Genomic DNA, 24,324 nt, shown 5'->3' with positions numbered 1-24,324 from the left:
TGCCGCCCCATGTGTTGCTTAAATAAAACACATTATCGTAGGCACTGTAGGTTATTTTAGTTATACTATTAGAGTAGTAAATTATCTTGGCATCCTTATATACTCATATATAAAGGAGGGTCCGGCTCACCGGTAGACTGATGCACTCGCCTTAATAGATCACATCCATATCACCTATGTCCGCTTGGGTTCGAGTCTCGGGCTTGGACAGTGTGGGTATCAGAGAAAGCTAGCCTGTAGGTTCGTGTTTGTCGGTGGTTTTTATATGGGATTTCCCAGGTGAATCAACTACCAGTTAGACGGGCCGACATCTGGAGCCTATCATGCGCTGAAACATTCAGTTAAATCTATCATCAAAAAATACTAACAAAGAACATATACAAGCCAATAAACTTGCTTTCCACACACATGACTCCTTTGGGGACCATAACTAACAATAGCCAAAGGTAGCCGGTATGATGATTTTTGTCATTGCGTTTGACTATAATTAATTTCCTTAATGAGCAATATATAGTTAGATGCACATTCCAATAACGATATATTTAAGACGGAGCTGAAACAAAAATTAAAATCTTGACCCAGACACTTTGGATAGAGAACAAAAATATCATCAAATGTAGGCCACTGACGTTATCCTCAATATTTTTATTACCAAACGACAAGTACAACTGTGTCGCAGTGGTTGGCATCCGTTAATCTCGAGAGGCGATGGAAGTGCGCCCATGAGAGATGTCCCGGGTGGTGGTTTTTTAGCGTCTGCTGTGGCTATTTAGCCCAATACGGGAATGGCAGTACTTGGTGCACTTGCTGCACTTGAAGGTTGCGTCTGGTGTTGGTTGGAGCTGCTTCTTCTTCCTCTACGATTGTTTTCATCAGCTAGCAAGCGTGGCTTATCATCGCCGGCTTTCAGACCAGTGAACAGAACATGTCGCCAGCTGGACATATCTAGTGCGAGCTCTTCCCAGGTATTGACATCGATGTCAAGGGCTTTTATGTCGCAATTGCAGACATCTTTGAAGCGGAGATGTGGCCGTTCGACCTTTTGCCAGAGGAGAGTTTCGAATAAAGAATGTCTTTGGGGATCCGTCCGTCATCTGCACCCGCACTGCGACTCTGGACAAAATCTGTCAGCGAGCGTCTGCAGTCTGTTCAGGATGATGCGTGCGAAAACTTTACCCACGATGCTGAGAAGGGATATGCCCCTGTAGTTGTTTCAGTCGCTTATGTCGTCCTTGTTCTTGTACAGGGTTACGATGTTGGCGTCTCTCATGTCCTGAGACACTGCACCCTCATTCTAGCACTGGCAGAGGAGGTAGTGCAATTGTGTAAGTGGTGCTGTCACTTTCTTCGTTGGACCCATTGCTTGTTTATGCCATCGTACATGCCTCTGATGTTTCCGATATATGCTGCTGACTGGATGCTCTGACAGAGCAGAAGAGAGTAATTATTGGCACACTGCCGTGCTAATCTCTGCACTTTGCTTCTGGTAGACCTTTATACCTGTAGTGTCTTCTGGCAGGGGGATCGCTTGTATTGCAGGTGAACACTGCGACGCTTTTCTATGGCTGGCATTAGTGTGGCGGAGTTAGCCTCAAACCAGTCATTGTTTTTTATTGCTTCTTACCAAAGGTCCGTGTGGCTGTGCTGTACACAGTCTCTCCGATGAGATCCCATCTTTCTTTCGGACTGCCGTTGGGAGGTTCTGAATCAAACGTCTTGGAAAGAGCATAGGTGAATTCCTCAGCCTTATCTGGATATGAAGTTTTGACCACATCAGTGCGTGGTTTACCCTCTTGCCTAGAACAGTGGATCTTCTTCGACTGAAGCTTCATTTTGCAACACACCAGCGAGTGGTCGGTGTCTGAGTCAGCGCTGTGCAAAGTACGGGTAAGGAGCACATCCTTCTTCGCTGACCGTCTTGTAATGATCAAGTCCATTTGGTACCAGTGTTTAGACCGGGGATGCCTCCAAGACACTTTATGCAGTGGCTTTATCTGAAATAATGAATTGCTGCTGCTGAGGTGGTGGTACGAGCATATCTCTAGACGGCGCTCCCAGTTCTAATTCATCTTTCCAACGGCAAACTTTCCAAGACAGGAGGGCGAAGAGTCATGGTCAGCACCCACCCTAGCATTGAAGTCGCCCAGCAAAATCGAGTTCTCTTGCTTGGTAATTTTGTCGATTAGTGAGTTTAACTCATCGTAGAACTCATCATTGGTATATGTGAAGGCGCTTAGTATGGGAGCGTAAACGCTGATCAGCTTGACAGGCCCGGTTGTTTTGTGGAGGCGGAGGGATAACAGTCTTTCATTTCCTTATTCGCAGGGTTCTATCATGCCCCACTCCAACAGAGTGTTCCTGACAGCGGATCCAACACCAAACTCTCTGGCTTCATCTGTGCCCTTTTTCTTTTCCAAAATAACTTGTAGTTCTTTTCTCTGAGGGACCCAGAATCTGGTAGTCGTGTCTCCTGAAGCAAGAAGATGTCGACCTGGAGTCTTGCAAGTTCGTCGTTGATCAGTGAAGTATTTCAAACATCACTGGCTGTCTGAAAATCATCTGAAAGTCCGGCCAACATGGTCCGGACATTCCAGGTACCTAGCTTGAGGATTGGAGGTTTCCTTGTTGGTTTTCTTTTGTTATTTCTTGATGCAGTACTTGCAGTCCGCTTGTCAGGTACTCACGTACTTTAAGCCTTACGCACTCAGCAAGGCGACACCTTACTGGCTGGGGGCTGCCAAGTTTGAGGAGGACGGTAGTTGTCGATTGAAGCCTGTTGGTCTCTCCCACCGTTAGAAGCAACCCCTGTAGTCTGGCTCTACGCCAATCGAGCGGCGACTTATAACCGGTACACTGGTGCTTTCCGTGTTGTGTTGACGCTGTGGAGCGAAGCTGGAGTGTCCTTTCCTGGGCGCAAGCCTGGGCGCAAGCCTGGGCAGGGTGATGTGGAGAATCAACTGTTGCCCATGTAGCCGATTCCCCCCTCTCCTCGCAGCTGATGGATCCAAGGGAAATGACAAGCCGATACTTCATGGCACCAGCTGCCTGACAGGAGTTGCCGATATGACACTGAAGGCAAAGCCAGTTTGCCTTAGGGACTCAGTCTCCGGATTTTCTGTTGGGGTTTACTCCCCTAGCCTTTCCCATGAGAGGGTATAGTCGCAAGGCAACGAAGGTTTGAAATCAGAGTTTACCTTCTCCTAGATGGGCGACCACCCAAGGTTAACAAGCCCCATATGCCCGAAGCATCTGGTTTTCAGGCACCAGAAACTCACCTGTCATCCTTTCTCCAGTCAGTTTAAAAAGGTTCCGCCACTCGTGAAGGCCTGGAGCTGGATTTGGTTGTCAGAGGCTGTATCAGACGCAAGCCATTGGGGGATTTCCAAGGGAAGTGCGTGCTTATCTCCCACATCCGCCCCCGGCGATGACAACCCTTGGAACCCAGTGTGACAGTAGTTCACAATTATATATATATATATATATATATATATATATATATATATATATATATACAGCCAAGTCTTGGTACCTTTTGTGGGTCTACTTTACCTTTGTCATGACTGAATGTGTCTTTTATTTATAAAGATTTTACGAACCTTATTAATCTTATTTTAAAATTTTATGCAAAATCCTCTTGTCCCAGTAATTAAATGGATTATTCATATGTTTCAGTGTCATTTTTTGTTTCGGTGCATACCAACTCCATATTGATGTACAATGCTTCAAATCATGTCTACAGAAAGGTATGACATATTTTTGTAAGTTCTTCGCTAACAAACTGACAGCTACATGTTATAGAAAACTATTTTTAAGAAACTGGGACATCATAAGTGCAAACGCTTATAGTCCTTGCTCAACGACCACAGTACCATCACCCACTCACGTGCATTCAAGTGTGCATTACCAATGAGAGATCGTAGCCAGTTATCTTTCCAACAGGTGGAGCCACATACAAATTAAGTCCCGATATTTGGTCTTCCTTGGAGTTTATCGTCAATCAGAAGCATTTGAGCGATAACTAATTGTCAAAACTACAAAAATAAACGTATCAATGAAAACTAATATGGTCTTATTTCATTGTTCGGTGTATCAAAATATATTCTATATTAGCACTACAAGACACTAAAATTGTTATTTGTCTTCTTGTTCACTTGAATTAAAATAGTATATCTTACCACTTTTGGTCTCCTTATGTTGAAACCTTTAGTGCCAACCTGTTATACATTAAATCTTAATGCTACTAACTTCATTTTTTTATCTGTTGATTAGTGTCACTTTAATAAAACAGCGTGGCCAAATGAGAATTTCTTAAACAAGCCGGAAATATATACCGGAAATAATTTTGGAACGCATTGTTCGATGCTGCCACCTATCGATTTAAAGCGATAATAACTGGCTACGATGCCTCATTACGTATAGGTAAGTTGTTTTATGATCACATTGATTCATCTATGCTTGATCTACAGACGACACAGCTTGCTCATAGTGTGCTTTATGACAAAAGCAGAGTTTAAGTATGGGCAGTGATTTTTATGATGATATATATATATATATATATATATATATATATATATATATATATATATATATATATATATATATATATATTGCCGATTAGCATGAACTGTCAACATTGTACAAAATTAAATCGCAGAAATACGTTTTCAAAATACTGATAGACTAGAAGACTTTAAGAAAGGCACGTGGAATCGGAGAGGCTATTGTAGGAAACTTTGCCGCTCTTGATTTGATTAAGATGTAGAGATTTCTCGGTCTTAAAATTCACAAACTATATCCATCTTAACAGATGTCTGTATCGATCACTAACTATGTTACATTCCTTATGGCGTACTTCATTAACAAGTATTGAGTTACACACCATTTCATCAAGGTAGTTAACTTTGCTTACACCAGCGGTCAATTTAATCGTGTTTTAAAACTGTACTGCATAATATGTTTTCTTTTAAAGCGTTTGAAACGAAATTAAATAAAGTAGCATCAAACTTACTACAAGGAAAATGGATTATAAAAATCATGTAGCTATTCATGTAAGTACTAAATTAGCCACTATTACACCCACCCACAAGAAGCTGCTGGAATGCTAACATCTATCCATAAATGGACCTGCATGATGTTTTAAGTGTTTTCGTATAACTCTGCAATGTTCAACGTCTTTAACCAAGTCATTATTTCTTTCGTTAATTTTTATTAACCTAAACTTATCACCGCCCAGTGTGTGATAAGGTTGCGATGATAAAATAAACGGTATAGCATTTTAGAATTTTGTCTCCCATTTAGATGTAACTGATAACTTAGACTTAGCCTTCGACCTTGAAAAATCCGGAATAGCACACCTTTTGTCAGACTTTGCTTGTTAGTTTATCAATCTATGCACTTGACAGTTAAACAGCATTTCCATCCTTTGGGATACGTTGGTAATAAAGAAATGTGTAAGCTGTACAGTTGAACACGTAGCTCGCCGTGTAATTTTGTCTTAGATGGATAAATTAAAATGCGTTCTTAATCTAAACTCATTTTGACCATTAAAACTTTTTTTTAAAATTCTCAAGATACTTCAAGATTTACATGTATATAATAAAAACATTGAAAAGATAATAGTAGTCATCGTTGCAGCATAATCCATGCTTCCAGCTCATTTACATTGTAGCTAATGTATGTATACTTGGGAGCATTCAAATTAAAACACGGCTGTCCGACTGAATCTACATAATTTAGCTACGCTACAACATACCCTTTACAGCTCTTGATATTTACCATAAAATAAAAGTGCAAAGTCATAAATAAAGGGTTCCATGGCCGTACCTTTTTGTGTTCAGTTGGCGTGTGTGAATTGAGGAATGTCGTTTTACAGGACTCTATGCCGTCTATAAGTATCAACCTAGCAAAAATGTATACTGTACAACAAGAATAGGCAGACGCGCACGAGCACTCAAAGTAAATTTCTCCAAACGAATTATTATTTCTCCTGCCCGTCTGTACTTTTGTGTTTGTGTGCGTGTTTATTGTTGTTGATATTCCTGATACACCCGTTTCATAAAGCGACTTCAAACTCTAAGCTAATATTGGTGATATTTGATTAGCGTAATGAACTGTTTAATTATCATGATCAACCGACTGGACGTAGAGTTTGAGGACAGGGACACATGGATACATGTATAATCGAGGTACAGATAACTGCGGACAACGAAGGGAAAACGTTGCGGTGTCATAGGCATCTAAGTAAAACAAAAGTGGAGATCACAATAAACTGAGAAATAATTAAGGTAAATTTGGAATATGCGCGGTCTATAACACCATTACCGTTCGGATTGATGTGTACCAGATTTGGGATGGACTGGTAATAAACATATTTGTAAACTCTCCTCGATAACAAGCATAGAAGGACATGTAGGTACAAGTTGTATGCTTTGTTATATGATCGTTCCGAGTGGGTACATTAAAATGCGGTCGTCGGTTTTGTCAATAATTAATACATAACATTATTTAGCCAGAAAAGCACTTTTAACACATAGTGACTTATACAGTCATGATTTTTCCATGAAACAAATTCAGAGAAGGAATGACTGTTAATACCGTAGAAAGCCGAATAATTTTTTCTCTTAAGTAAATACATTCAGATGCCGTCTTCGGTTCTATCTTTTATTTATAAACAACATTATATAGGTAGACAAAAACTCTCTAATTCCACAGGTCATGAATATGCCATGAATGATCATCATGTAAAAATGTAGCATGCCGTGTAATTTTGTCCTAAGTAGGTACATCCATACATGTTCTAATAATAAAATCTTTTTGTCATAAAGATTTTACGAATTCTTCTGCATGTGGCCATCGATTATATCGCACATAAGAGCATAGATTAGGTAGTAAATAGGCTCCTTTAAGGCTCGTTTGCTTCATTTTGTTGTTCTCTAACATATTATGTGAAAAAGATATTATCAATAATAGCAACACTATGAGAAAGATAATCGATGCTTCGTTATAGATAGTTGTGTGCACCTGCACATTGCACATCCTATTATTTAACGAGAATCTGTCCCTGAAAAAATGTAAGCAAACAATACAGCCATCGAATTACGTTCTAATTATGCTGCTGTAAGTTTGCTCTGGTGATTAAATCGTGACTTTTAATTAAAATAGATGCATACTGGAGAAAACAAATAAAGAAGGTAAAACGAGAGGTTGGATATTAAATGTAATATCAACGTGGATATAAACAGGAAAGAAGCCGTGGCTTTCCTTTGAATTAATATTGCATATAAAAATGACTGATGATAAAATGTACAAATGTAAATACAACAGAAATATACAAAATAAATGATTTGAAAAACGGAACAAAAAATTTAATCAAGGGTACATGGTAAGAACATTCAGTTAGCATCTAAACGACATTAGGATTCACGTGGATTAATACACGAAACTAAGACATGGATAATTTAAGATGAATTACGCAAACAAATATAATGGGAAATACACAAGAGAGCAAATGTGATTTAAATTACAATTCAATTACCCATGCACATTTCTAATTTTATTTTCTTTATAATACATAGTATCCAATGAAAATGCTTATTGCCGGAAGCCATGTGACTCAGTTCAGAGATATATTGCACACTAATTCAGAGAGTTGAAAATCTATTGACAGGACAAAGTTTTCATATAAATTCCATGAGCATTTTTGTATAAGTATTCTTTAATGTTAAAAAATGGATGTTATGTGAAAGATACACGCCACAGTGTTATGCATATTTATTTTGTATTGTGTGAATAAAATTTGTTCATAATTGAGGGTAATAGATTGGTCATACTTGGCATATGTCTTTCTTAATACAACATATTGCACAGCTAATTTGTATCTATAAGTGTAGATCATATATGAAAACGATTATTAATTGATGGTTAATATGTTATCTTACATTTTAGTACAGGACATCGGTGTTCCCTCGAAAAGTCATGGTGTATCTGCCGTTTGCCATGTACTTTACTGAAGTTTTACTAACTGACTTAATAATGTTGACAACTTTGAATGTTCTAACTTTTTACCCTCATCATGGTTCTCATAATGTGACTTAAAATGTTATATAATATAGAAATAAACAAATGTTTTATTCATATCTTAACATCTATTTAGTGCAATCAGTATTTATGTTGTGTTTCAGTTAATATTTGACAGGATGTAATTATTTAAATTATTCATTCGAATCACAAGTTGCTCGTTAATCTTTTCGGACTAAATCACTAGCAACGTTTTGGATAATATAGTTGAGGTAAATAATGCCATTAACACATCAGCACTATTCCTGGATATTGGTATATTAGCACATCCAGCATTAAATTCATTCCGAACGCCACTCAAATTCATTCGGAATACTCCATACTTTTGAATTTGTTGAATTTTACAAATCTTGTTTCTTGCTCTTTTCTATTACTTAGTTTGAGACCATGTAGTCGTACCAGAAAAATGGGGGCGCTCGACCTTCAAGATATTTTAAAAAACTTCAATCTGTTATTGAAATTTAAATTAATTTTGTTCCGGAATATTTTAGTCTCTGGTATTTTAAATTTTCATATTTGTGAAATCTTTTTGGAATTCTACAATGTTTCACAATCTCATCTAAAGTTGAGAAAGTTATATTACGTACTGCCCAAGAACGGTTAAAGTCCTTTGAAGGAACATATTGCTTCAGTTTGTCGAACAATATGATCTTTTTGAAGAGAAGCAATCTTTAATGAAGCAAGAAATAAAAATAATCTTGATCCAATATTACGTGGAAATAACTATTTTGGATAAACGTTCTTTGGATTGATTAGTTAGTATGTATCTGGTTCTGAAATGATATTAAGAATTAAAATTTAAATAAACATATGGAAGTATAGTAAAGAAAGATTCAGATTTACAAAAAAATGTTCCAAATCCAAAATCAGAAAGTGAAGAGGGAGAGAAAGAGAAAGAAAAGAGAGGCAAGGGCAAATTCAAATGCAGAGACATATAGAAAAGGAAGAAAGGGAAGTGCAGTTGAAAGAAAAGAAATAAAAATGGCATAGGAAAAGCATCCCATTATATACACAAATTAAGGTTTTAATGTTACCAGAAATGTAAATTAATAATATAATATAATATAAATAAAACATTGATGATAGCTTCGTTTTTCTCTTTGAGAAAATTGCTGAAAATTGGAAATGGCCAAGATAGCATTAAACTTTGATATTATAAAATGTACATGTTGGTAAACCATGTGAAATGGATACTTTAATGTCGGTACAACAAAGTGATAATTATGATGTTGTTAAGGAATGTATCTTGAAGTGTTATGAGTTTTTACCTGAGGCATATCGACTGGTACTCGAACTATGGTAAAAACAGCGGTTGAAAATAATGTTGATTAGGATATTGTTCCATTATCTGGCACATTGATAGATCAATGTTTTGATGGGGTCAGTCTAGCGGTATTGATCACAATGATCCTCTCTTTACTACTCCTACTATTTATGCTAAGCAGGGTGACAAATGACTGTAATTTGCTCTCCAACATAAGCAAGATCCCGTGATCTCCTGTTTGTTTCCGATAGTACTAAAGCAACTGAAGCCACGCAAGTACCAATTTGTTATTTTGTGAAACACGTGGTCCATATGAGAAAATGGAGACTGCATGAGGTACCCACTGATGACGAATGGACACTAGGCTACCAAATAGTTGCTCTCTTAAGTCATATCGACAGGAACATTCTAGTCTAGACACTGCCTTGGCTAGGCATTTATATATCAATCGAAGTCATCAAAAGATCTTGAAAACCTTTTAGTGGTTGAAAATAAAACCTGATGTTTCTAAATACTTAAGATTTTGTCATATTTGTCAAATGGTAGCACAACCGAATTAAAACATAACTAAGGCTTGTGTGCAGCATATTCCTCCCTTCGACGAATTATTTAGCAGACTCATGGTAGACTGTGTCCACCCCTTACCCAAGACCAAGTCAGGCAATTGCTATATATATTTACTTTGTAGTGTGCAATTAACATTTGTCTACTTTGTAAGGTAGGAGTTTGTGCTTGTTTATCATGTTTGTTTGGTTTGGAGTTCTACGTACAGTATTGAAAATGACCCTAGAAGATTGTAGAAACGAGTTTTGTTTATAGTGTGAGGTAAGTTTCCATGCAGATAAATATCATCCGGGTTCTTTTTTCGTGAAGTATGTTTCTATATTAGGGTTGTTTATATTAGAATTATAATTTCTATTTTTATATCCAAAGATTAATCAGTTACTTAGCTATTTTTTAGTGAATACTTGAGAGGATTTATTTAAATTATTCTTTAGAATAACAATGAGTTCATTAAAATACTCATTAATAAGTTTGAACCATTTTGGGGGTTATTGTGAAGTCATTTAAGGGTATTTTGGATTACATCATTATAATAAATCAAGACTGTAAGCACATGAACACTATTCCAGGATAATGGTACAACAACACTTTTAAGATTGGAGTTAATTCAGAACGCCATTCGAATTCATTCGAAATACCATATACTTTTGGACTTGTTATATAACTTTTACGACTTTTTGGGACTTAATTCACAATACTGTAATTTACTTTTAAATTTTCACTTTGTACTCTAGGAACACATTATTTATTGCAGTTTACAAAACGTGTTGGCTTCTGTTCCTTTCTCTTACTAAGACAATAGAGTCATCAAAGAAGATTAAAGGATCTCCTCTGTTTTACGAATTTCTAAAGAAATATGTAATAGAATTTGCTCTTGAAATTCAAATTAACTTTATTCCGGAATAATGTTTTGGTCCCTGGGATTTTGATTTCACATTTTGGAGAAATCTGAAAGGAAACAAATACACCTTTCCAGTGTTATATAAAATGGATAACTTTATTTTACCCAGGTAGAGTAGATTCCTTAAAAAACTACATATTGCTACAACTTTCCAGACAGTATGATCTTTCTGAATTGAATACATTTTTAACGAAGAAATAAATAAAAGAGTTTCAGAACCAGTGACTGTCGGAAAAGTTACAACTGTACCCATTAAGGATATTCGTATTTTACTAGGCAATCGCCTAGCTGGAGATAAGATTGCGGTTAATCCACTTGCAACAGGCAAGCCTTGTTTGGATAGGATAGTTGATAATGTTAGGAATCAAATCCCCGATTTAAACTCTGGTTTTAGAGTTTTTAGATCTATAGCAATTAGAGCTGTTAAGAATCATGTTGATCAGTAAATTATTCCTTTAGCTGACACATACATTGTTCAGTCGTTTGGTGAGGTCATTTTGTCTCTTCGAACTGATAAATCAAGAGGTATTGATCACAGTGATCTTTTCCACAGTTCGTTCTTTTTATTTTGATCATGGTGACAAAAGACCATCACTTGTTGTCTCATAGGAACTAGATCCTATGATTGCATGTTTGTTTCAGAAGGCTTTATGACAACATGGAGACCACCTGACCTGCCTGCTGAAGAGGCAGGGTCAGTGCGCTATCAAGGCGCTGCTTCTAAGTCATCTTGACACGACATTCTTAATCTAGCCCATGCAATTCATTGGTCATTTGGAAGTCAATGGGATTTATTTCAAAATCTTGAATGATTTTTATCGTCCGAAAACTAAAGATGATGCTTCTAAATACCGTAGATCACTTCACACAAACCAAAGGTGGGAAAACCAAATCGGAAGTTGCCTAACGCTAATCGATAACCTATTGCTGCATAACAATGCTTGAGAGTGTCAGTCCCTTACCACGTCAGGCAATCAATACTTACTGACCATATGGAGTGCGTCCACAAGATTTTCAGATGCAATTCCCTTGAGGAATACTAAAAGTAAAGCCATAATAAAACCTTTCACAAAACTTTTTACATGTGTGGGTTTTCCCAAATCTCTACAATCTGATCAAGTGTCAAATTTTATGTCTCGAATTTCTTGCAAGTTTTACATGAATTAGACTTACAACAGATTAAGTCGTATGCCTGTTATTTTGAAATTCGAGGGGCTTTATACAGATTTTATGAAGCTTTGAAGATGATGATTAGGTGATATTGCTCTGATACAGGGAAAAGTGGGAAGATGGTGTTCCTTACCCGGTGTTTACTGTTAGGGAATCAGTTCAAGAATCATTAGGTTTGAATTCGTTTGTAGACATTTTTTCATTAGACCATCAACGTTATTAAAAACGAAACTTCTTTAGAGTGTAGATTCTGAAATGACTCTTCTACAGTTTGTCGCTGATTTTAAAATATAAGTTAACAAAGGCTTGTGAAGTTGCCAGAACTAATCGTCATTCTACTGTCAAACATTAATGTAAGGTATGACAGAAATCGAAAGTAAATAAGTTTTTAGGCTGGTGGTAGAGTTCTGGCTCTCTTGCCCATACGACAAAATCAGTATGATCCTAATAATATTCCTGGAGGAGCAAATAGAAACAACTATGCTTATAAACATATTAAAGGTGTGTGTTGATACAGATGGTTTTATTAATCATTCAGTCAATTTAGTTGCACCTGTGTCGCACAGTGAGAACTTTAAGAATGGCATGCAATCGTACAGTAATAATTTTGTTTGAACCAATCTTCTGAATTCATAAGAAAGAATAATCGGACAGAAACTTTTACACACGCAGCCACAAGAAAGGAGTGAAGAAAAACAGTTATTATATGAATGTGAGCACTTATTGTATTTTGTGGTTGCCTCAGTTACTGAATAAAGTAGTAGTAGTAGTAATAGTACTATTAGCAGTAGAAGTAGTAGCAATGGTAGTTATATTTGTTTATTATTATTATTATTATTATTATTATTATTATTATTATTATTATTATATTGACTTTTGATAGAATTTTCAGGACTAGTAGGAATTTAATTCACTATAATGTAAGTTCCTTTTTAAATTATTACTGTGTATTCAAGGAAAATAAATTATTTGTTGAATTGTACAATACCTTTTGGTTTTTGCTCTTTACTTTCCTGTTATTAAGACTATAAAGTCATAGACACTGCTTTGGCTATAAATATCTGACACAATTAATTAAACTAGAGTATGGAATCAGAATATGGGATGATTTATGCAAATTTTACTTTCAAATAGGAAAATGCTTCGTATGTACTTCTAATACAAATACTTGTAAAGCAAGGTATATATTTAACAAACCCCAAGATAGGTCTGGAAAAAGTTGACGTAACCTTAATTACTTTAATAGTCGACAGAACCCTGCTATATCTGATTAACATTACAATAGCCCCTTACTTTTCCTGCAAACATGACTCATGAAGCCAAAATGATAAAATTACCAATTGTGTTTGCCGATAATACCTCTTTACTGAACAAACCTACGGATTCATGTTTAATTCAGAGAGGATTAGGCGCTGATCTTCAGAAATTGTTGATTGGGGATACTGGCCACTTTCCACTTTCCTGACTGTGTATTAAACGTAACAAATGTTTATGACCAGACATTATCTGTGTATTTACAGCATAACTTAACTATTTCGACAAAGTCTATAGAGTAAACGTGCTGATAATTAAACAATGAAACAAACAACATTGCAAAAATATTTAGACTGCAACTGCCACAAACATAAAGACAACATAATGATATTTATTGTATTTATGGCAACCCAAAGTGAAATGGGGTCAGTTAATCAAATGGACTGCAACAAATAAAAATCATCCCTTATGTAACAAACATTGTGATCCTCTTATATTGTCCAGTGATATTTCGCTTGGAAAATGGTTTCGGAAAGAGTAATGTCTTTACGTAAGGACAGGGGCCGGCATCGTGAAAGTCTTATGGGACGTTTTTGCTGTAAAAGGTGTGCTAACAACTCATACTGGTTTCAGCGCGTTCAAGTTGCGGAGATTAGCAAGAGTGCAATCACGCTCTCACCACACCAGAGGCGGACGCTCTAACCACAAGGCCACCGAAGCAGTTATGCAGATCAGGGATAACACCGTATGGAGGATCCCTATTTTTTCTGTATCCACTGCTGGTCGGCCGGATCTAGTAGAATACCCTCATATGTTCCATGTAATTATAATGGCCAATAGACACAAAAGGCAGTATGAAATTATCGTAGTATCCCAGAAGAGCATTATCCGTTCCCTAGTATCCAAGTGTGTTGAACCCGTGAGAGCACATGCGTAAAGAAATCTATCCATCTGAAAGGGACGACAGTCTTACAAAGCTGAGACGAGGTCGTTAAACCTAGTATATGTCTTCAATGCATCCGAGTTTCCTTTACAAGGCGCTGCAGTGGCAACCCTATATCAGAAGCAATGAGATTTATAATGCCTGTAGTTAAAGTGACAAAAACGGAGATCTAGCATTATGATGAAACAAACTCTACCCTGGAAACCGATTGCCCGTTGGGTACATCAAAAGTGGTCATGGAGGATTACTTCTGAGAGGCAAGTCTTCTTGAAAAAGAGGTTTGTGACAGACACCCTGGTTTGTGTTGGGCTGCAACATACACTTGATAGAGTTGCCAAGTTCTGTGCTGGAGATGACAAATGGATCATTTTCATAAAAGGCGCCTTGCATTAAATTATAACTTATGTTGTAATGATATTTCTCCAATTCTAAGAAAACCTGTCAAGCCAAGATAAACATAATCAAGCACTTGCTACGAATGACATATTCTAAAATAGCATGAGCCCAATAACTCTAATTTGAGTAGTGCGATCGGTAATCAAACCTTGTGAGATTTATTTTGTAAATGCTTTGAATGAGGTTTTGAATTAGAAAAGAGGCTGAAGGATATATGCGGTCACCAAATATTTGTAAGTGCTAAAACAAAAGTAGAAAATGAGTATAGTGTGTATATCTTGCTAAACAAGGGCCTCTTGAAACGACCAGTAATAAATTTTAATCATTTGCAATCAGTTTTATGAAGTTACTTTCTATCCTAGGAAATTTTGACGGGGCAGAAGTTTGTTTAATTATATTTATTCACGTTTGTATGTGAAAATTCGTTTAGAACATATGCCATGTGTGAGTTATAAGATTCTGTTAGGTATCCATTGGAGAGAATTGCTAAGGGTCTAAGTACAATTCATGAGTAAGGATTTATTAAAATAATACCCGAGTCGCTAAACAAAACTGAATATGATATTTCGAGCGGGAAAAAAATGAATAAATTGAAATGGATTTGATGTTTATCTTTAGGCCATAAACCCACCTTACGCATCTGCTCTATAATTGCAATAGCATTAACGATACCTTCATAGGTAAATTCTAATTCCTGAGTTGGAATGATTAATTTTATCGCGGTTTCAGATGAATAAGAAAGGTGATAGTTCATTCCAACTGTCCATTTACTTGATTTAGCAGTGAAATGTGAAATTAAAGGAAAGATTGTTGATGGAAATACTTGGAAAGATCCTGCTACAAATTTATGTTGTCATTTTCCGCGCTAATTTTGGTATGAGCTTGACCATAAGTATTTCCAATGTCTCTTTACACTTAACATCCAAAGCATTTTGAAAGCATAGAAGGATGCGTTCCTTTGTGATCCGATTAAACGTTTTGAGTTAATGTTGCAAAGCCTGAAGGGTAACCGTTGTGTGCATGTAATAAATTTGAAGGTTAACAGTGATGTGCATATAATAAGCTTGTAGGTTAACAGTGGTGTGCATTTAATAAGGTCTATCTAAATGTTGATTACTTGTTTGGAATCTGATTATAGGTTGCTTGAATTATTGGAAACAAAGAATTTGGCTGTTTAATCACAAAGGTTTTAGGATGTACACACCGGCTACAGCCTTCCTCTGAGGTGATATTATGTACCTAACGTTCAAGGAGTGTTACAGGTGAACTGTCATCTAGTTGCGTGGAACTAACTAATGAAAAATATAACAATTATGCCACTTTTCCGAAAGTCATGCGTCACTGTAGTGAGGTGTAGAACCAAATCACGCAAACTATGAACATCAACATGGTAAACATATATCAGTGGCATGGTACACTCTATTCGTTTTTGTTTTTTGTTTTTTTTTGTGGACGTTATGGGTCATACTAGTCAGGAGCATAACCAAAACATACAAATTATGAAACACACAAACATAGAATACAGTCGGGTGCTAAGGAACCAACGTTTGAAAACAGAATCCATAACTAATTAATTTGAAAGACACCAGTCACTGTAGTGCTGAACCAGTGTACGCAAGTAAAAAATACTGTTTGGGTTTAACGCCATTTTTAGCACATAATAGGTTATACAAGGCGGCAAGTGTAAAATGTAGAGGAAGAATCCAGAAAAATACCGGTAAGAACCATTGACCAGCGGAAAGCTACTGCAAGTTTTTGCACATACTCACATTCACCGAGCCCGAGATTAGAGCCGACGCGGACAATGGTGATTTCGCAGTATTCGGCAAAAGCAAAAGCTCTAGACCACTCGACCAACCGGAACTCCTCATGTAATGATACAAATACAGAAATTTCATAACAATACAAACATACATTAACGACTGGTGAAAACCAAAACAGAACTTGACTATTGTGGAGGTTATGGGTCGTTGTAGCGAGGCGTGGAATCAAACTACGCAAATAACAATGTAAATACATACATGAAATACATTCCAGTGTTCAGAACAAACGCGAAGAAAACACAACTCATATTTGATTATTTTGAAAATCAGGGATCAATGAAGAGAGAAGCGTAATCAAATTCTATGAAGAAATACATTCATATAATTACAGCCCAAGGGTATGGGACAAACTTATAGAAGGTTTAACCCATATTTGACTATTTTGGAATTTAAACGGTCACATGTAGTGGGGGAACTAAACTATGAAAATAATAAACAAATGCACACAAATACAGTGCTGTGGCACGGAACTAAGGCACGGAACTATCTGGCGAAAAACACGTTTTAGTCTAAAAGGTAATGAATGCGTTCAAAGTCCAATAAATAATCTGATGGTAGAGTTGCAGTATAAACATTAACATTATGGATGCCTGTGTTATCCACTACACTTTCTACAGAACTGTAGGAACGTTTACTTGGCAAATAAGTACCCAATATGATCTTACTGCACCAAAACACGTGTTCGTGGCAGCATCTCAACTTATAATCGAGACAATGACCAATTACGGAGTAAGATTATATTTGATTATTTGGAAGTGACTGAAGTTTTGTTGCGGCTAAACGGTCATCAAGAACCTTCTGAAGAAATTCGGCTTACGTTTTGAAGATACTGCATTTGCATATCACAAAACTGTGGTCGTATATGGATCGACATCAAAACACACTGGTTACAGATTTGTCAGCAATACTTCATTACGATATAGCTGATTTATGACTTTTCATTAGAATACCTGGAGTTGTTCAGGTATCAACATATATTTTCATGCACTGGTAGTTGCGGTTGGTGCTAATTAAAGATGTCATGATGTGACACTTTCTGACAAGACTCTTGTTTTGGAGGGTGCTGGTGGTAGAATGCGGGTGATTAATTCAGCTGTGTAAAATGTGTAGGATTTCATATTTAAACCTGTCACATAAGACCGGTGGAATATTTCTATTCCATGCAGCGATCAGCGTTGTTGTCAGCAGCGGTTCCAAAGGTTACAAAAGCTGCAGCGTTAGGGGCTGTCAGAACTGAATCAAAAATGTAATTTTAAAGGCTCGTCGGTTAATATATAGGATAAGGAAAAGGCCTTCAAATACCAGGAACGTGTTTTTGAATATTCTCAGGCAAAGGTCTTCAATTACATCGATCGAAAAGGATCACGCGTACATTGCCCGACCTTGATTTAGTTGAGACGCCAAAATCATTTTCTTGCTGTCTTTATGCGAAATGACCTTATGACAATTGTGCCAGTAGAAACGGGTACTGGTTATTGGCTGGAAATGCGCGTAGGTATTGAGCCTGCGCGTGATGTTGAGACAGGACAATATCTACCTGTCATACAAATAAAATACGTGATTGTTTTATTAATAGAAGAGCTATGATGGACACCCATTCTTACCGACGTAAAAAGATAATTGAAGCGGAATGAGAACTATGAAATGAAATTACCAAAAGTACCCTGCTGATCATAAAACACTAACGCGTGTGTTTGGTTGTAGATGCTATTTGTGGTATTGCTGCGGAAACAATTGTTGATTTTGGTGTGACTGGAATCATACCAACATCATCCATCTTATGCGCATAAATAGGGATTATTGTTGGAGCTGTAAGGACGGTAACTGATGTCTCTGGTAGTGCTAGCAAATTAATATAGATACGACTGCATTCACGAGTATGCACCTAGACAGAATTGCTTGCAGCGGCACAGCGCAGTATGAATACAATCAGTAAACGATATTAAGTGGCAATCCAGGATAACATAATCAGTGCGGCTGAGTTTGAGATTGTTCTAGCAGAAATGGACTATCACCGAAGTAACGAGCACAAATAAGACACAGCACGCAGGATCTTGTTTATTGATAGAAAACACTAGTTACCGCTGCTACAGTAACTTCATTCATTGTTATGTAAGTCTGTAGTGTTTTGTACACAAACATATGTATGACGATTGTTGTTTTGTCTTTTGATGGTGAATGTTTGTGCGCTGAAATCTGTCATGGACTCTACCCCCATGACTGATCACATGCGTGGATAATTAAATTACTAAATATACATGGGTCGGATATGGGCTAGAAAGGTCATGGAGGAAGGGACTATGACGGGTGTCAGGGTCCAGAAGAGGCCAGAGGGCAAATTACTACTTCTCCATCTTATTCTTCTAAGGCACCTTATGCTCTTTGACTTGCTTTTCAAAGGCACTTAAAGTTTGGACCGAATGCCGTAAGGAAGACATGTTTACTTACTGATGGTGGCTTTTTGATGGGTACAGTTATTGGTGAAAGTTAATTAGTTTAGAACATACGTCAGTTCCTATGTTCGACTACAGAAGGGTATATTGAGTATCAAGAAAAGACCGGGTTTAATTATTCGGATGTGAATTTAATCATATCTTGGAACTTTTTAAGAATTCACGAACTATTTTGAAGTTGTTCTATCCACTTTTAGTATATTTCTTCAACAAATCTGCGCGAGCTTAGAGATCTCCATTGTGCCTCATTTAGAAACTTTTTCAGGAGTCTTCCCATGAAAACATTAGTATAAGGAAATGCAAGTTAAGTGCCCATTTCAATTCTAGAAAAGTGTAAGAGGTGTTCTTTGTAGAATCCAAAACTGTTAGTCTTACGAATGTATGTTAAAAGTTTAACCACATTGTATGTATGCCTAAAAGGATCAGATCGATCATCCCATGCTTACATAAAGGTTGTGATATACTCCTCGTGCGGGATATTGGTGTACGAATAACAGACAACCATAAATACGTGAAGAGCGAAATCTGGAATCATAGTTCTCCATATTATGCTAAGATAGTCCGTTGTAAGCTTGAAAATATGAGAGTATTTGTTTGTTTGTGGAATTTTTTTTTCCTCCCTAGGTTTCCTTTCTTTGTGTACTTTAGTGATGAAAATGACATTTCCCATTTTTGGTGGAATCTGCTACGAGATAGGTACGTATTTTGTCATCATCGTGACCTGCTGTATAAATGTCTTTTTAAATTTTACACATGCTCTCAGCCAATATTTCGCAAAAAAATAAATGTCGTGCCTATTGAGAAATGTACTCTATGACCCCATTCTCCATATTACTAACGTCGCTGATAGATATACAAAATACTCTCTCGCTCATGTAATCTATCTCTCTATCTCTCATTTGCTGTTTTTTTCTGGATATCTGATATTAAAAGTGTGCTTATCCATTATTATTATTATTATTTCATGCAGAAATGAAGCCGTTTCGCCTTGCATTCCTTGTAATGATTATAGCCGTGACGAGAACAATTTGCGAAAACAACTGTTCAGAGGCGGACGAAGTATGTGAATTCTCCCTTGAACTAGACCACCATATGACCATGATGAATAACAAAGATCTCGTGTTTCCGTCTAATGGACATATCTACAAGTATGATGTCACAAACACGTCAAGTGCTACCCCTATTGACATTAATAATGTCATCACAGCAGATGGTTGGGAGCAATCTCGATTAGTAACTGTATTCAATGGCATGTTTCCTGGACCGCCCATCAAAGTCTACAGGGGACAAAATGTCATTGTGCATGTCAAGAACAAACTGAAGAGCGAGGCTGCAACAATCCATTGGCATGGCCTACATCAGCGAGGAACACCGTGGATGGACGGAGTTCCATTCGTGACACAGTGCCCAATCCTTCCGGGTCAAACCTTCACCTACAGGTTCATTGCTGAACCAAAAGGAACATTTTGGTATCATTCGCATATGGGCAGCCAGCTCACAATGGGAGCATTCGGAGCTTTTATTATTCACGAGAAAGGGGAGAAAAACGCCATGCCAGAGCACATAATGACTATACAGGATTGGAACCACGACTGGGATGCAGCCATGGATTATATGAAAATGGCATACGGAATGTTTGAACAAAGAAAAAAAATAGCCCCATCAAGGTCCATAGACGGAGCTTTCTTCAGCATGTTCAGGGCTCAGTCGGGTCTAATTAACGGGCGTGGTCGTTACTATGACCCAGTTACAGGCTTTCATAATGGAGCACCTCTAAATATTTTTGAGGTAGAACAAGGGCGGGCTTACAGGTTCAGAGTAATCGGTGCAGGAGCCCTTTACCCTTTCCGAATATCGGTTGATGAACATAACTTAACCATTGTCGCATCTGATGGATTTGATTTAGAGAGCGTGGTGGTTGAATCTTTCATCATAAATCCTGGAGAGAGATTCGATTTTATTTTATACGCGGACAAACCGGTATCAAATTACTGGATCCGAGGTAAAACACTCGAGGTAGATAAAAATCACACAGCGGAAGCCATATTGCGATACAAAGGTGCGTCTGACAATGAACCAAGTACATCTAGACGATCTTGTACACAGAATGATACGTGCATTGTCGTAAATTGTCCATTCACATATTTTCCAGCTCCGGACTACTCGAACTGCAGGACATTGGACCAATTAAGAGTAAAAGATGATACTGATCCCGCTCCCATCATTGAACCTGGCAAATTTAAAGAATTCTTCCTTAATTTTGCTTTTCCAGGAACAACATGGACTCCTGCATCGGTGAATGGTCTTGCGTTTGAGCAACCCACTGTATCAACATTGACTCAGCCTCAGGAATTGTACTCTTCTTGTGACAGGCCTGACTGCGGTGAGGAAAAGGTTTGCAGGTGTACACATTCCATAAGTATTGATTACGGTGACACTGTTCAAATGGTTATGTTAAATATGGGTAATGGTAAAGGGTGGTCGCATCCTATTCATCTGCATGGACACTCATTTTATGTGTTAAAAATGGGCTATGGACAATACAACGTAACTACAGCTAAAATCATCGGAGACAATTTAGACATAAACTGTGGAGGAAATCCAGACCGATCTCAGAGCTTCTGCAATAAAGCTACATGGGCAAACGAAAGCTGGCAGGGAGGAAATGTTCCTGGACTCGAACTGAAGCGGCCACCTCGGAAGGACACATTAATTGTACCCACAGGAGGTTATGTGGTGATACGATTCAAGGCAGATAATCCGGGACTCTGGAATTTTCACTGTCATATTGATCTTCACAATGTAGATGGTATGCAAATGCTAGTGAACGAGTCCTTATCCAATGTTCCCAAGCCTCCACTGGGATTTCCTATGTGCTGGGACTATCCATCTGACTACCGTTCAAAGATTAATGGGAATACTGCTGATTATGGCACTTGCAGTTCCAACGGTTATAGTAAGCATGCTTGTTTTTAAACACATAATAAAAGCCAGAAAATAGACTTAATTCTTTCTACCCCGGACATATTCACCATGTGCCGACATTTATCTTCTTGCAATTGCATATAATATGCTGTAAATACAAGTATTTCCATTATGGAAATTCACCTTCTCAATATCCACTCAATATATCTCTGTAAAAACGTTATGTATACTAATATATTATTTCATGCCTAATTATTGCATATATTTAGGATGTGTAGTGATTCCTATTTCTTTTCTAAAGGAAGCATCACGAATTTTAAGCAGATTCAATTTCCATTTGAATCTTTTTAATTATTAATGAGCAATGTTAAAAGTATGTGGGGGGGGGTCTATATTAATGATGTTATTGCAGGTCTGAAAATATCAACCACGTTTAGAAAAATCTCTTTTTTTAATAATTTCAAAACCAATTTTAAGGATTGCTTATTATATTATACGTGACTGTTTCAACACAAATTACTTGATAATTTAAAGAATCGTACTTACACTTTCCAAGCAGATTAAATCATGTATCTACTTTGACTTGTATCTTATTTTTCAGTTACCGCCATTGGAATTCTTGCGGCAATTCTCTCACTTGAGTTCTTGATCATAGTTGGATTGTGTTTCTATAATTGGAGAACAAAATCCACCAAACGTGGCAGTAACATTTCTGGAGCACACCAAAATCCTGCCTTTAGTTAAAATACAATATATTTGACTTCCCTATGTTTTGTATACTTGTTTCACATTTAAAATTACGTCAATGTTTTGTTTTTTGTCAAAGTAGGTATGATTTATTGTTTGCATCTAACTATAAAATGATGAAATAAACCTGGATCACCATTGATGGAGATATTAAGGGAGACTCCTACAGCTAAATTTGCAGAAATAATAATCTGCATTACTAACTTTCTACATGTTCAAACAGTATGAAACAGTAACGAGGAACAAACATCTTCTCTTTTCGGACATTTCTTTTCGAAACGATAATCCATCCATCCGTGCATGTATATATCTTTACTTAGGCAATCTGTTATCATCACTTGCACACTATCCTCAACGATTTATTATTGCATATATAATAAAAACGAGAACAAAATGTTGTTTCTTTTAATAGAAAGAGATTAGTCATCATTACAAAATATAAAACAAAATTCATTTAGAGAGGAAATACAAGAACGCCATGATGGATCGAATGAGTAGCGTCTCTTTCTTTCGATAGGTGGCAGCACTCAATAAACCTATCTAGTGGTCTAAAACGCATACCGTTACGGATCACTGCCGTCTCACCTCTGTCTGCGTGGGTTCGAGTCTCGGACTCGGTCAATGTGGGTACGTGAGAAAGCTTGCCAGTAGCTTCTGTGGGTGGGTTACTCTTTCCGGGGTTTTCTCTGGTTCTTCCTTCATCATCTATACTGGCCGCCATGTATGGCCTAGCCTATCTTTTGCTTAAAATGGCGTTAAACCCTACTACAAAACAACAACGGGTCATAATTCTTCGACCCAAGATCTGAAACGGCTTCCACCAACAAGATTGTAGCAGTTACCTCTATTCAGCCATAAACAATAGTCATGCCACACATCTATCGAATCTTTAATTATATTCTAACTTTATAGGATATAATAGTAAATATAGAGAAGACAGAATAATCTTCATTGATAATAAACTACCCACTTACTCATTTCTATCTTGATAGAATCGCTTCTCATTGGCTCATAAATTAAGAGAAGGTTGACTGCCATTTTGTTTAACCCTGTTGAATTTTGGCTGTCCAGTAACTTTACACTCCTTTTCTAAGTTGTATGACCCAGTTTTGGCCTTGTTGGATGTCATACTAATATTTAGAATAATATTTAACAGAAATACTTAAGTTTTTATGAGGATAATTGACAAGTCATATTTCTATAATATTTTGTTTGTGATGTAATACTATAATTTTAATACGATTCGTCTAGAGTGTCATGCAATATAACCATTGATTATTATGCAATATTAAAGCATATATTGTATCGGTAGATATTTGTTTTTGTTTTTATATAAGTTTTATATCCTTAGTGAACCTTTAAAACCAAAAGGATACTGAAGGATCAATATATTTAAAATATATTACCTATTCGAACAGTATTTGTTTCTTGTTAAACATAAATATTTATTTTGTCAAATGATAGGATCCGAATTCAGCACTCTGCATGGTACGGTTAATATCCCATTTACGATGAGGTTAACGACGTGGATATAGATGTTACGGTTAATATCCCATTCATGGATGGACCTAAACAAGAGGCTTGCTTGACGAATTACGGTTAATATTCCATTCACGTTTAGGTAAACATTTTATTAGTTTATGTTACATACACAGATTTTGGAATTTAATCTACCGGAAATTCTAAAATTTATTCGACGCCATTATAACTTGAATTGACACTGACTGAATGCTACAATCAAAGAAATACAAAATGTCGAATTTAAAACAGACTATTAAAACGTTTCCATCACAAAGTATGTAACAAAT

At 36.9% G+C, this 24,324-nt stretch overlaps 1 protein-coding gene across 2 annotated transcripts in view; it reads left to right on the top strand.

Annotated features, from left to right (window-relative positions):
- The window catches only part of LOC149799703 (multicopper oxidase 3-like), a 29,564-nt gene extending 5,737 nt beyond the window's left edge, over window positions 1-23,827 (top strand). The window contains exons 2-4 of one of the 2 annotated variants that reach the window (XM_089959068.1): window positions 19,469-19,540; window positions 19,815-21,800; window positions 22,371-23,827. In XM_089959068.1, the coding sequence (XP_089815194.1) occupies window positions 19,495-19,540; window positions 19,815-21,800; window positions 22,371-22,513 (2,175 nt within the window). In that variant the 5' untranslated portion in view covers window positions 19,469-19,494 and the 3' untranslated portion in view covers window positions 22,514-23,827. The remainder of the gene's footprint in view (window positions 1-19,468; window positions 19,541-19,814; window positions 21,801-22,370) is intronic. The other variant, XM_089959069.1, reaches the window with a different exon arrangement.
- Window positions 23,828-24,324: the final 497 nt, after the last annotated feature.

Source organism: Sinohyriopsis cumingii, chromosome 5 (assembly GCF_028554795.1).
Source record: "Sinohyriopsis cumingii isolate HCF-2022 chromosome 5, ASM2855479v2, whole genome shotgun sequence".
Classification (NCBI taxonomy): Eukaryota; Metazoa; Mollusca; class Bivalvia; order Unionida; family Unionidae; genus Sinohyriopsis; species Sinohyriopsis cumingii.
Note: the sequence above shows the minus strand (reverse complement) of the source record. Positions and strands in the feature narration are given on the sequence as shown.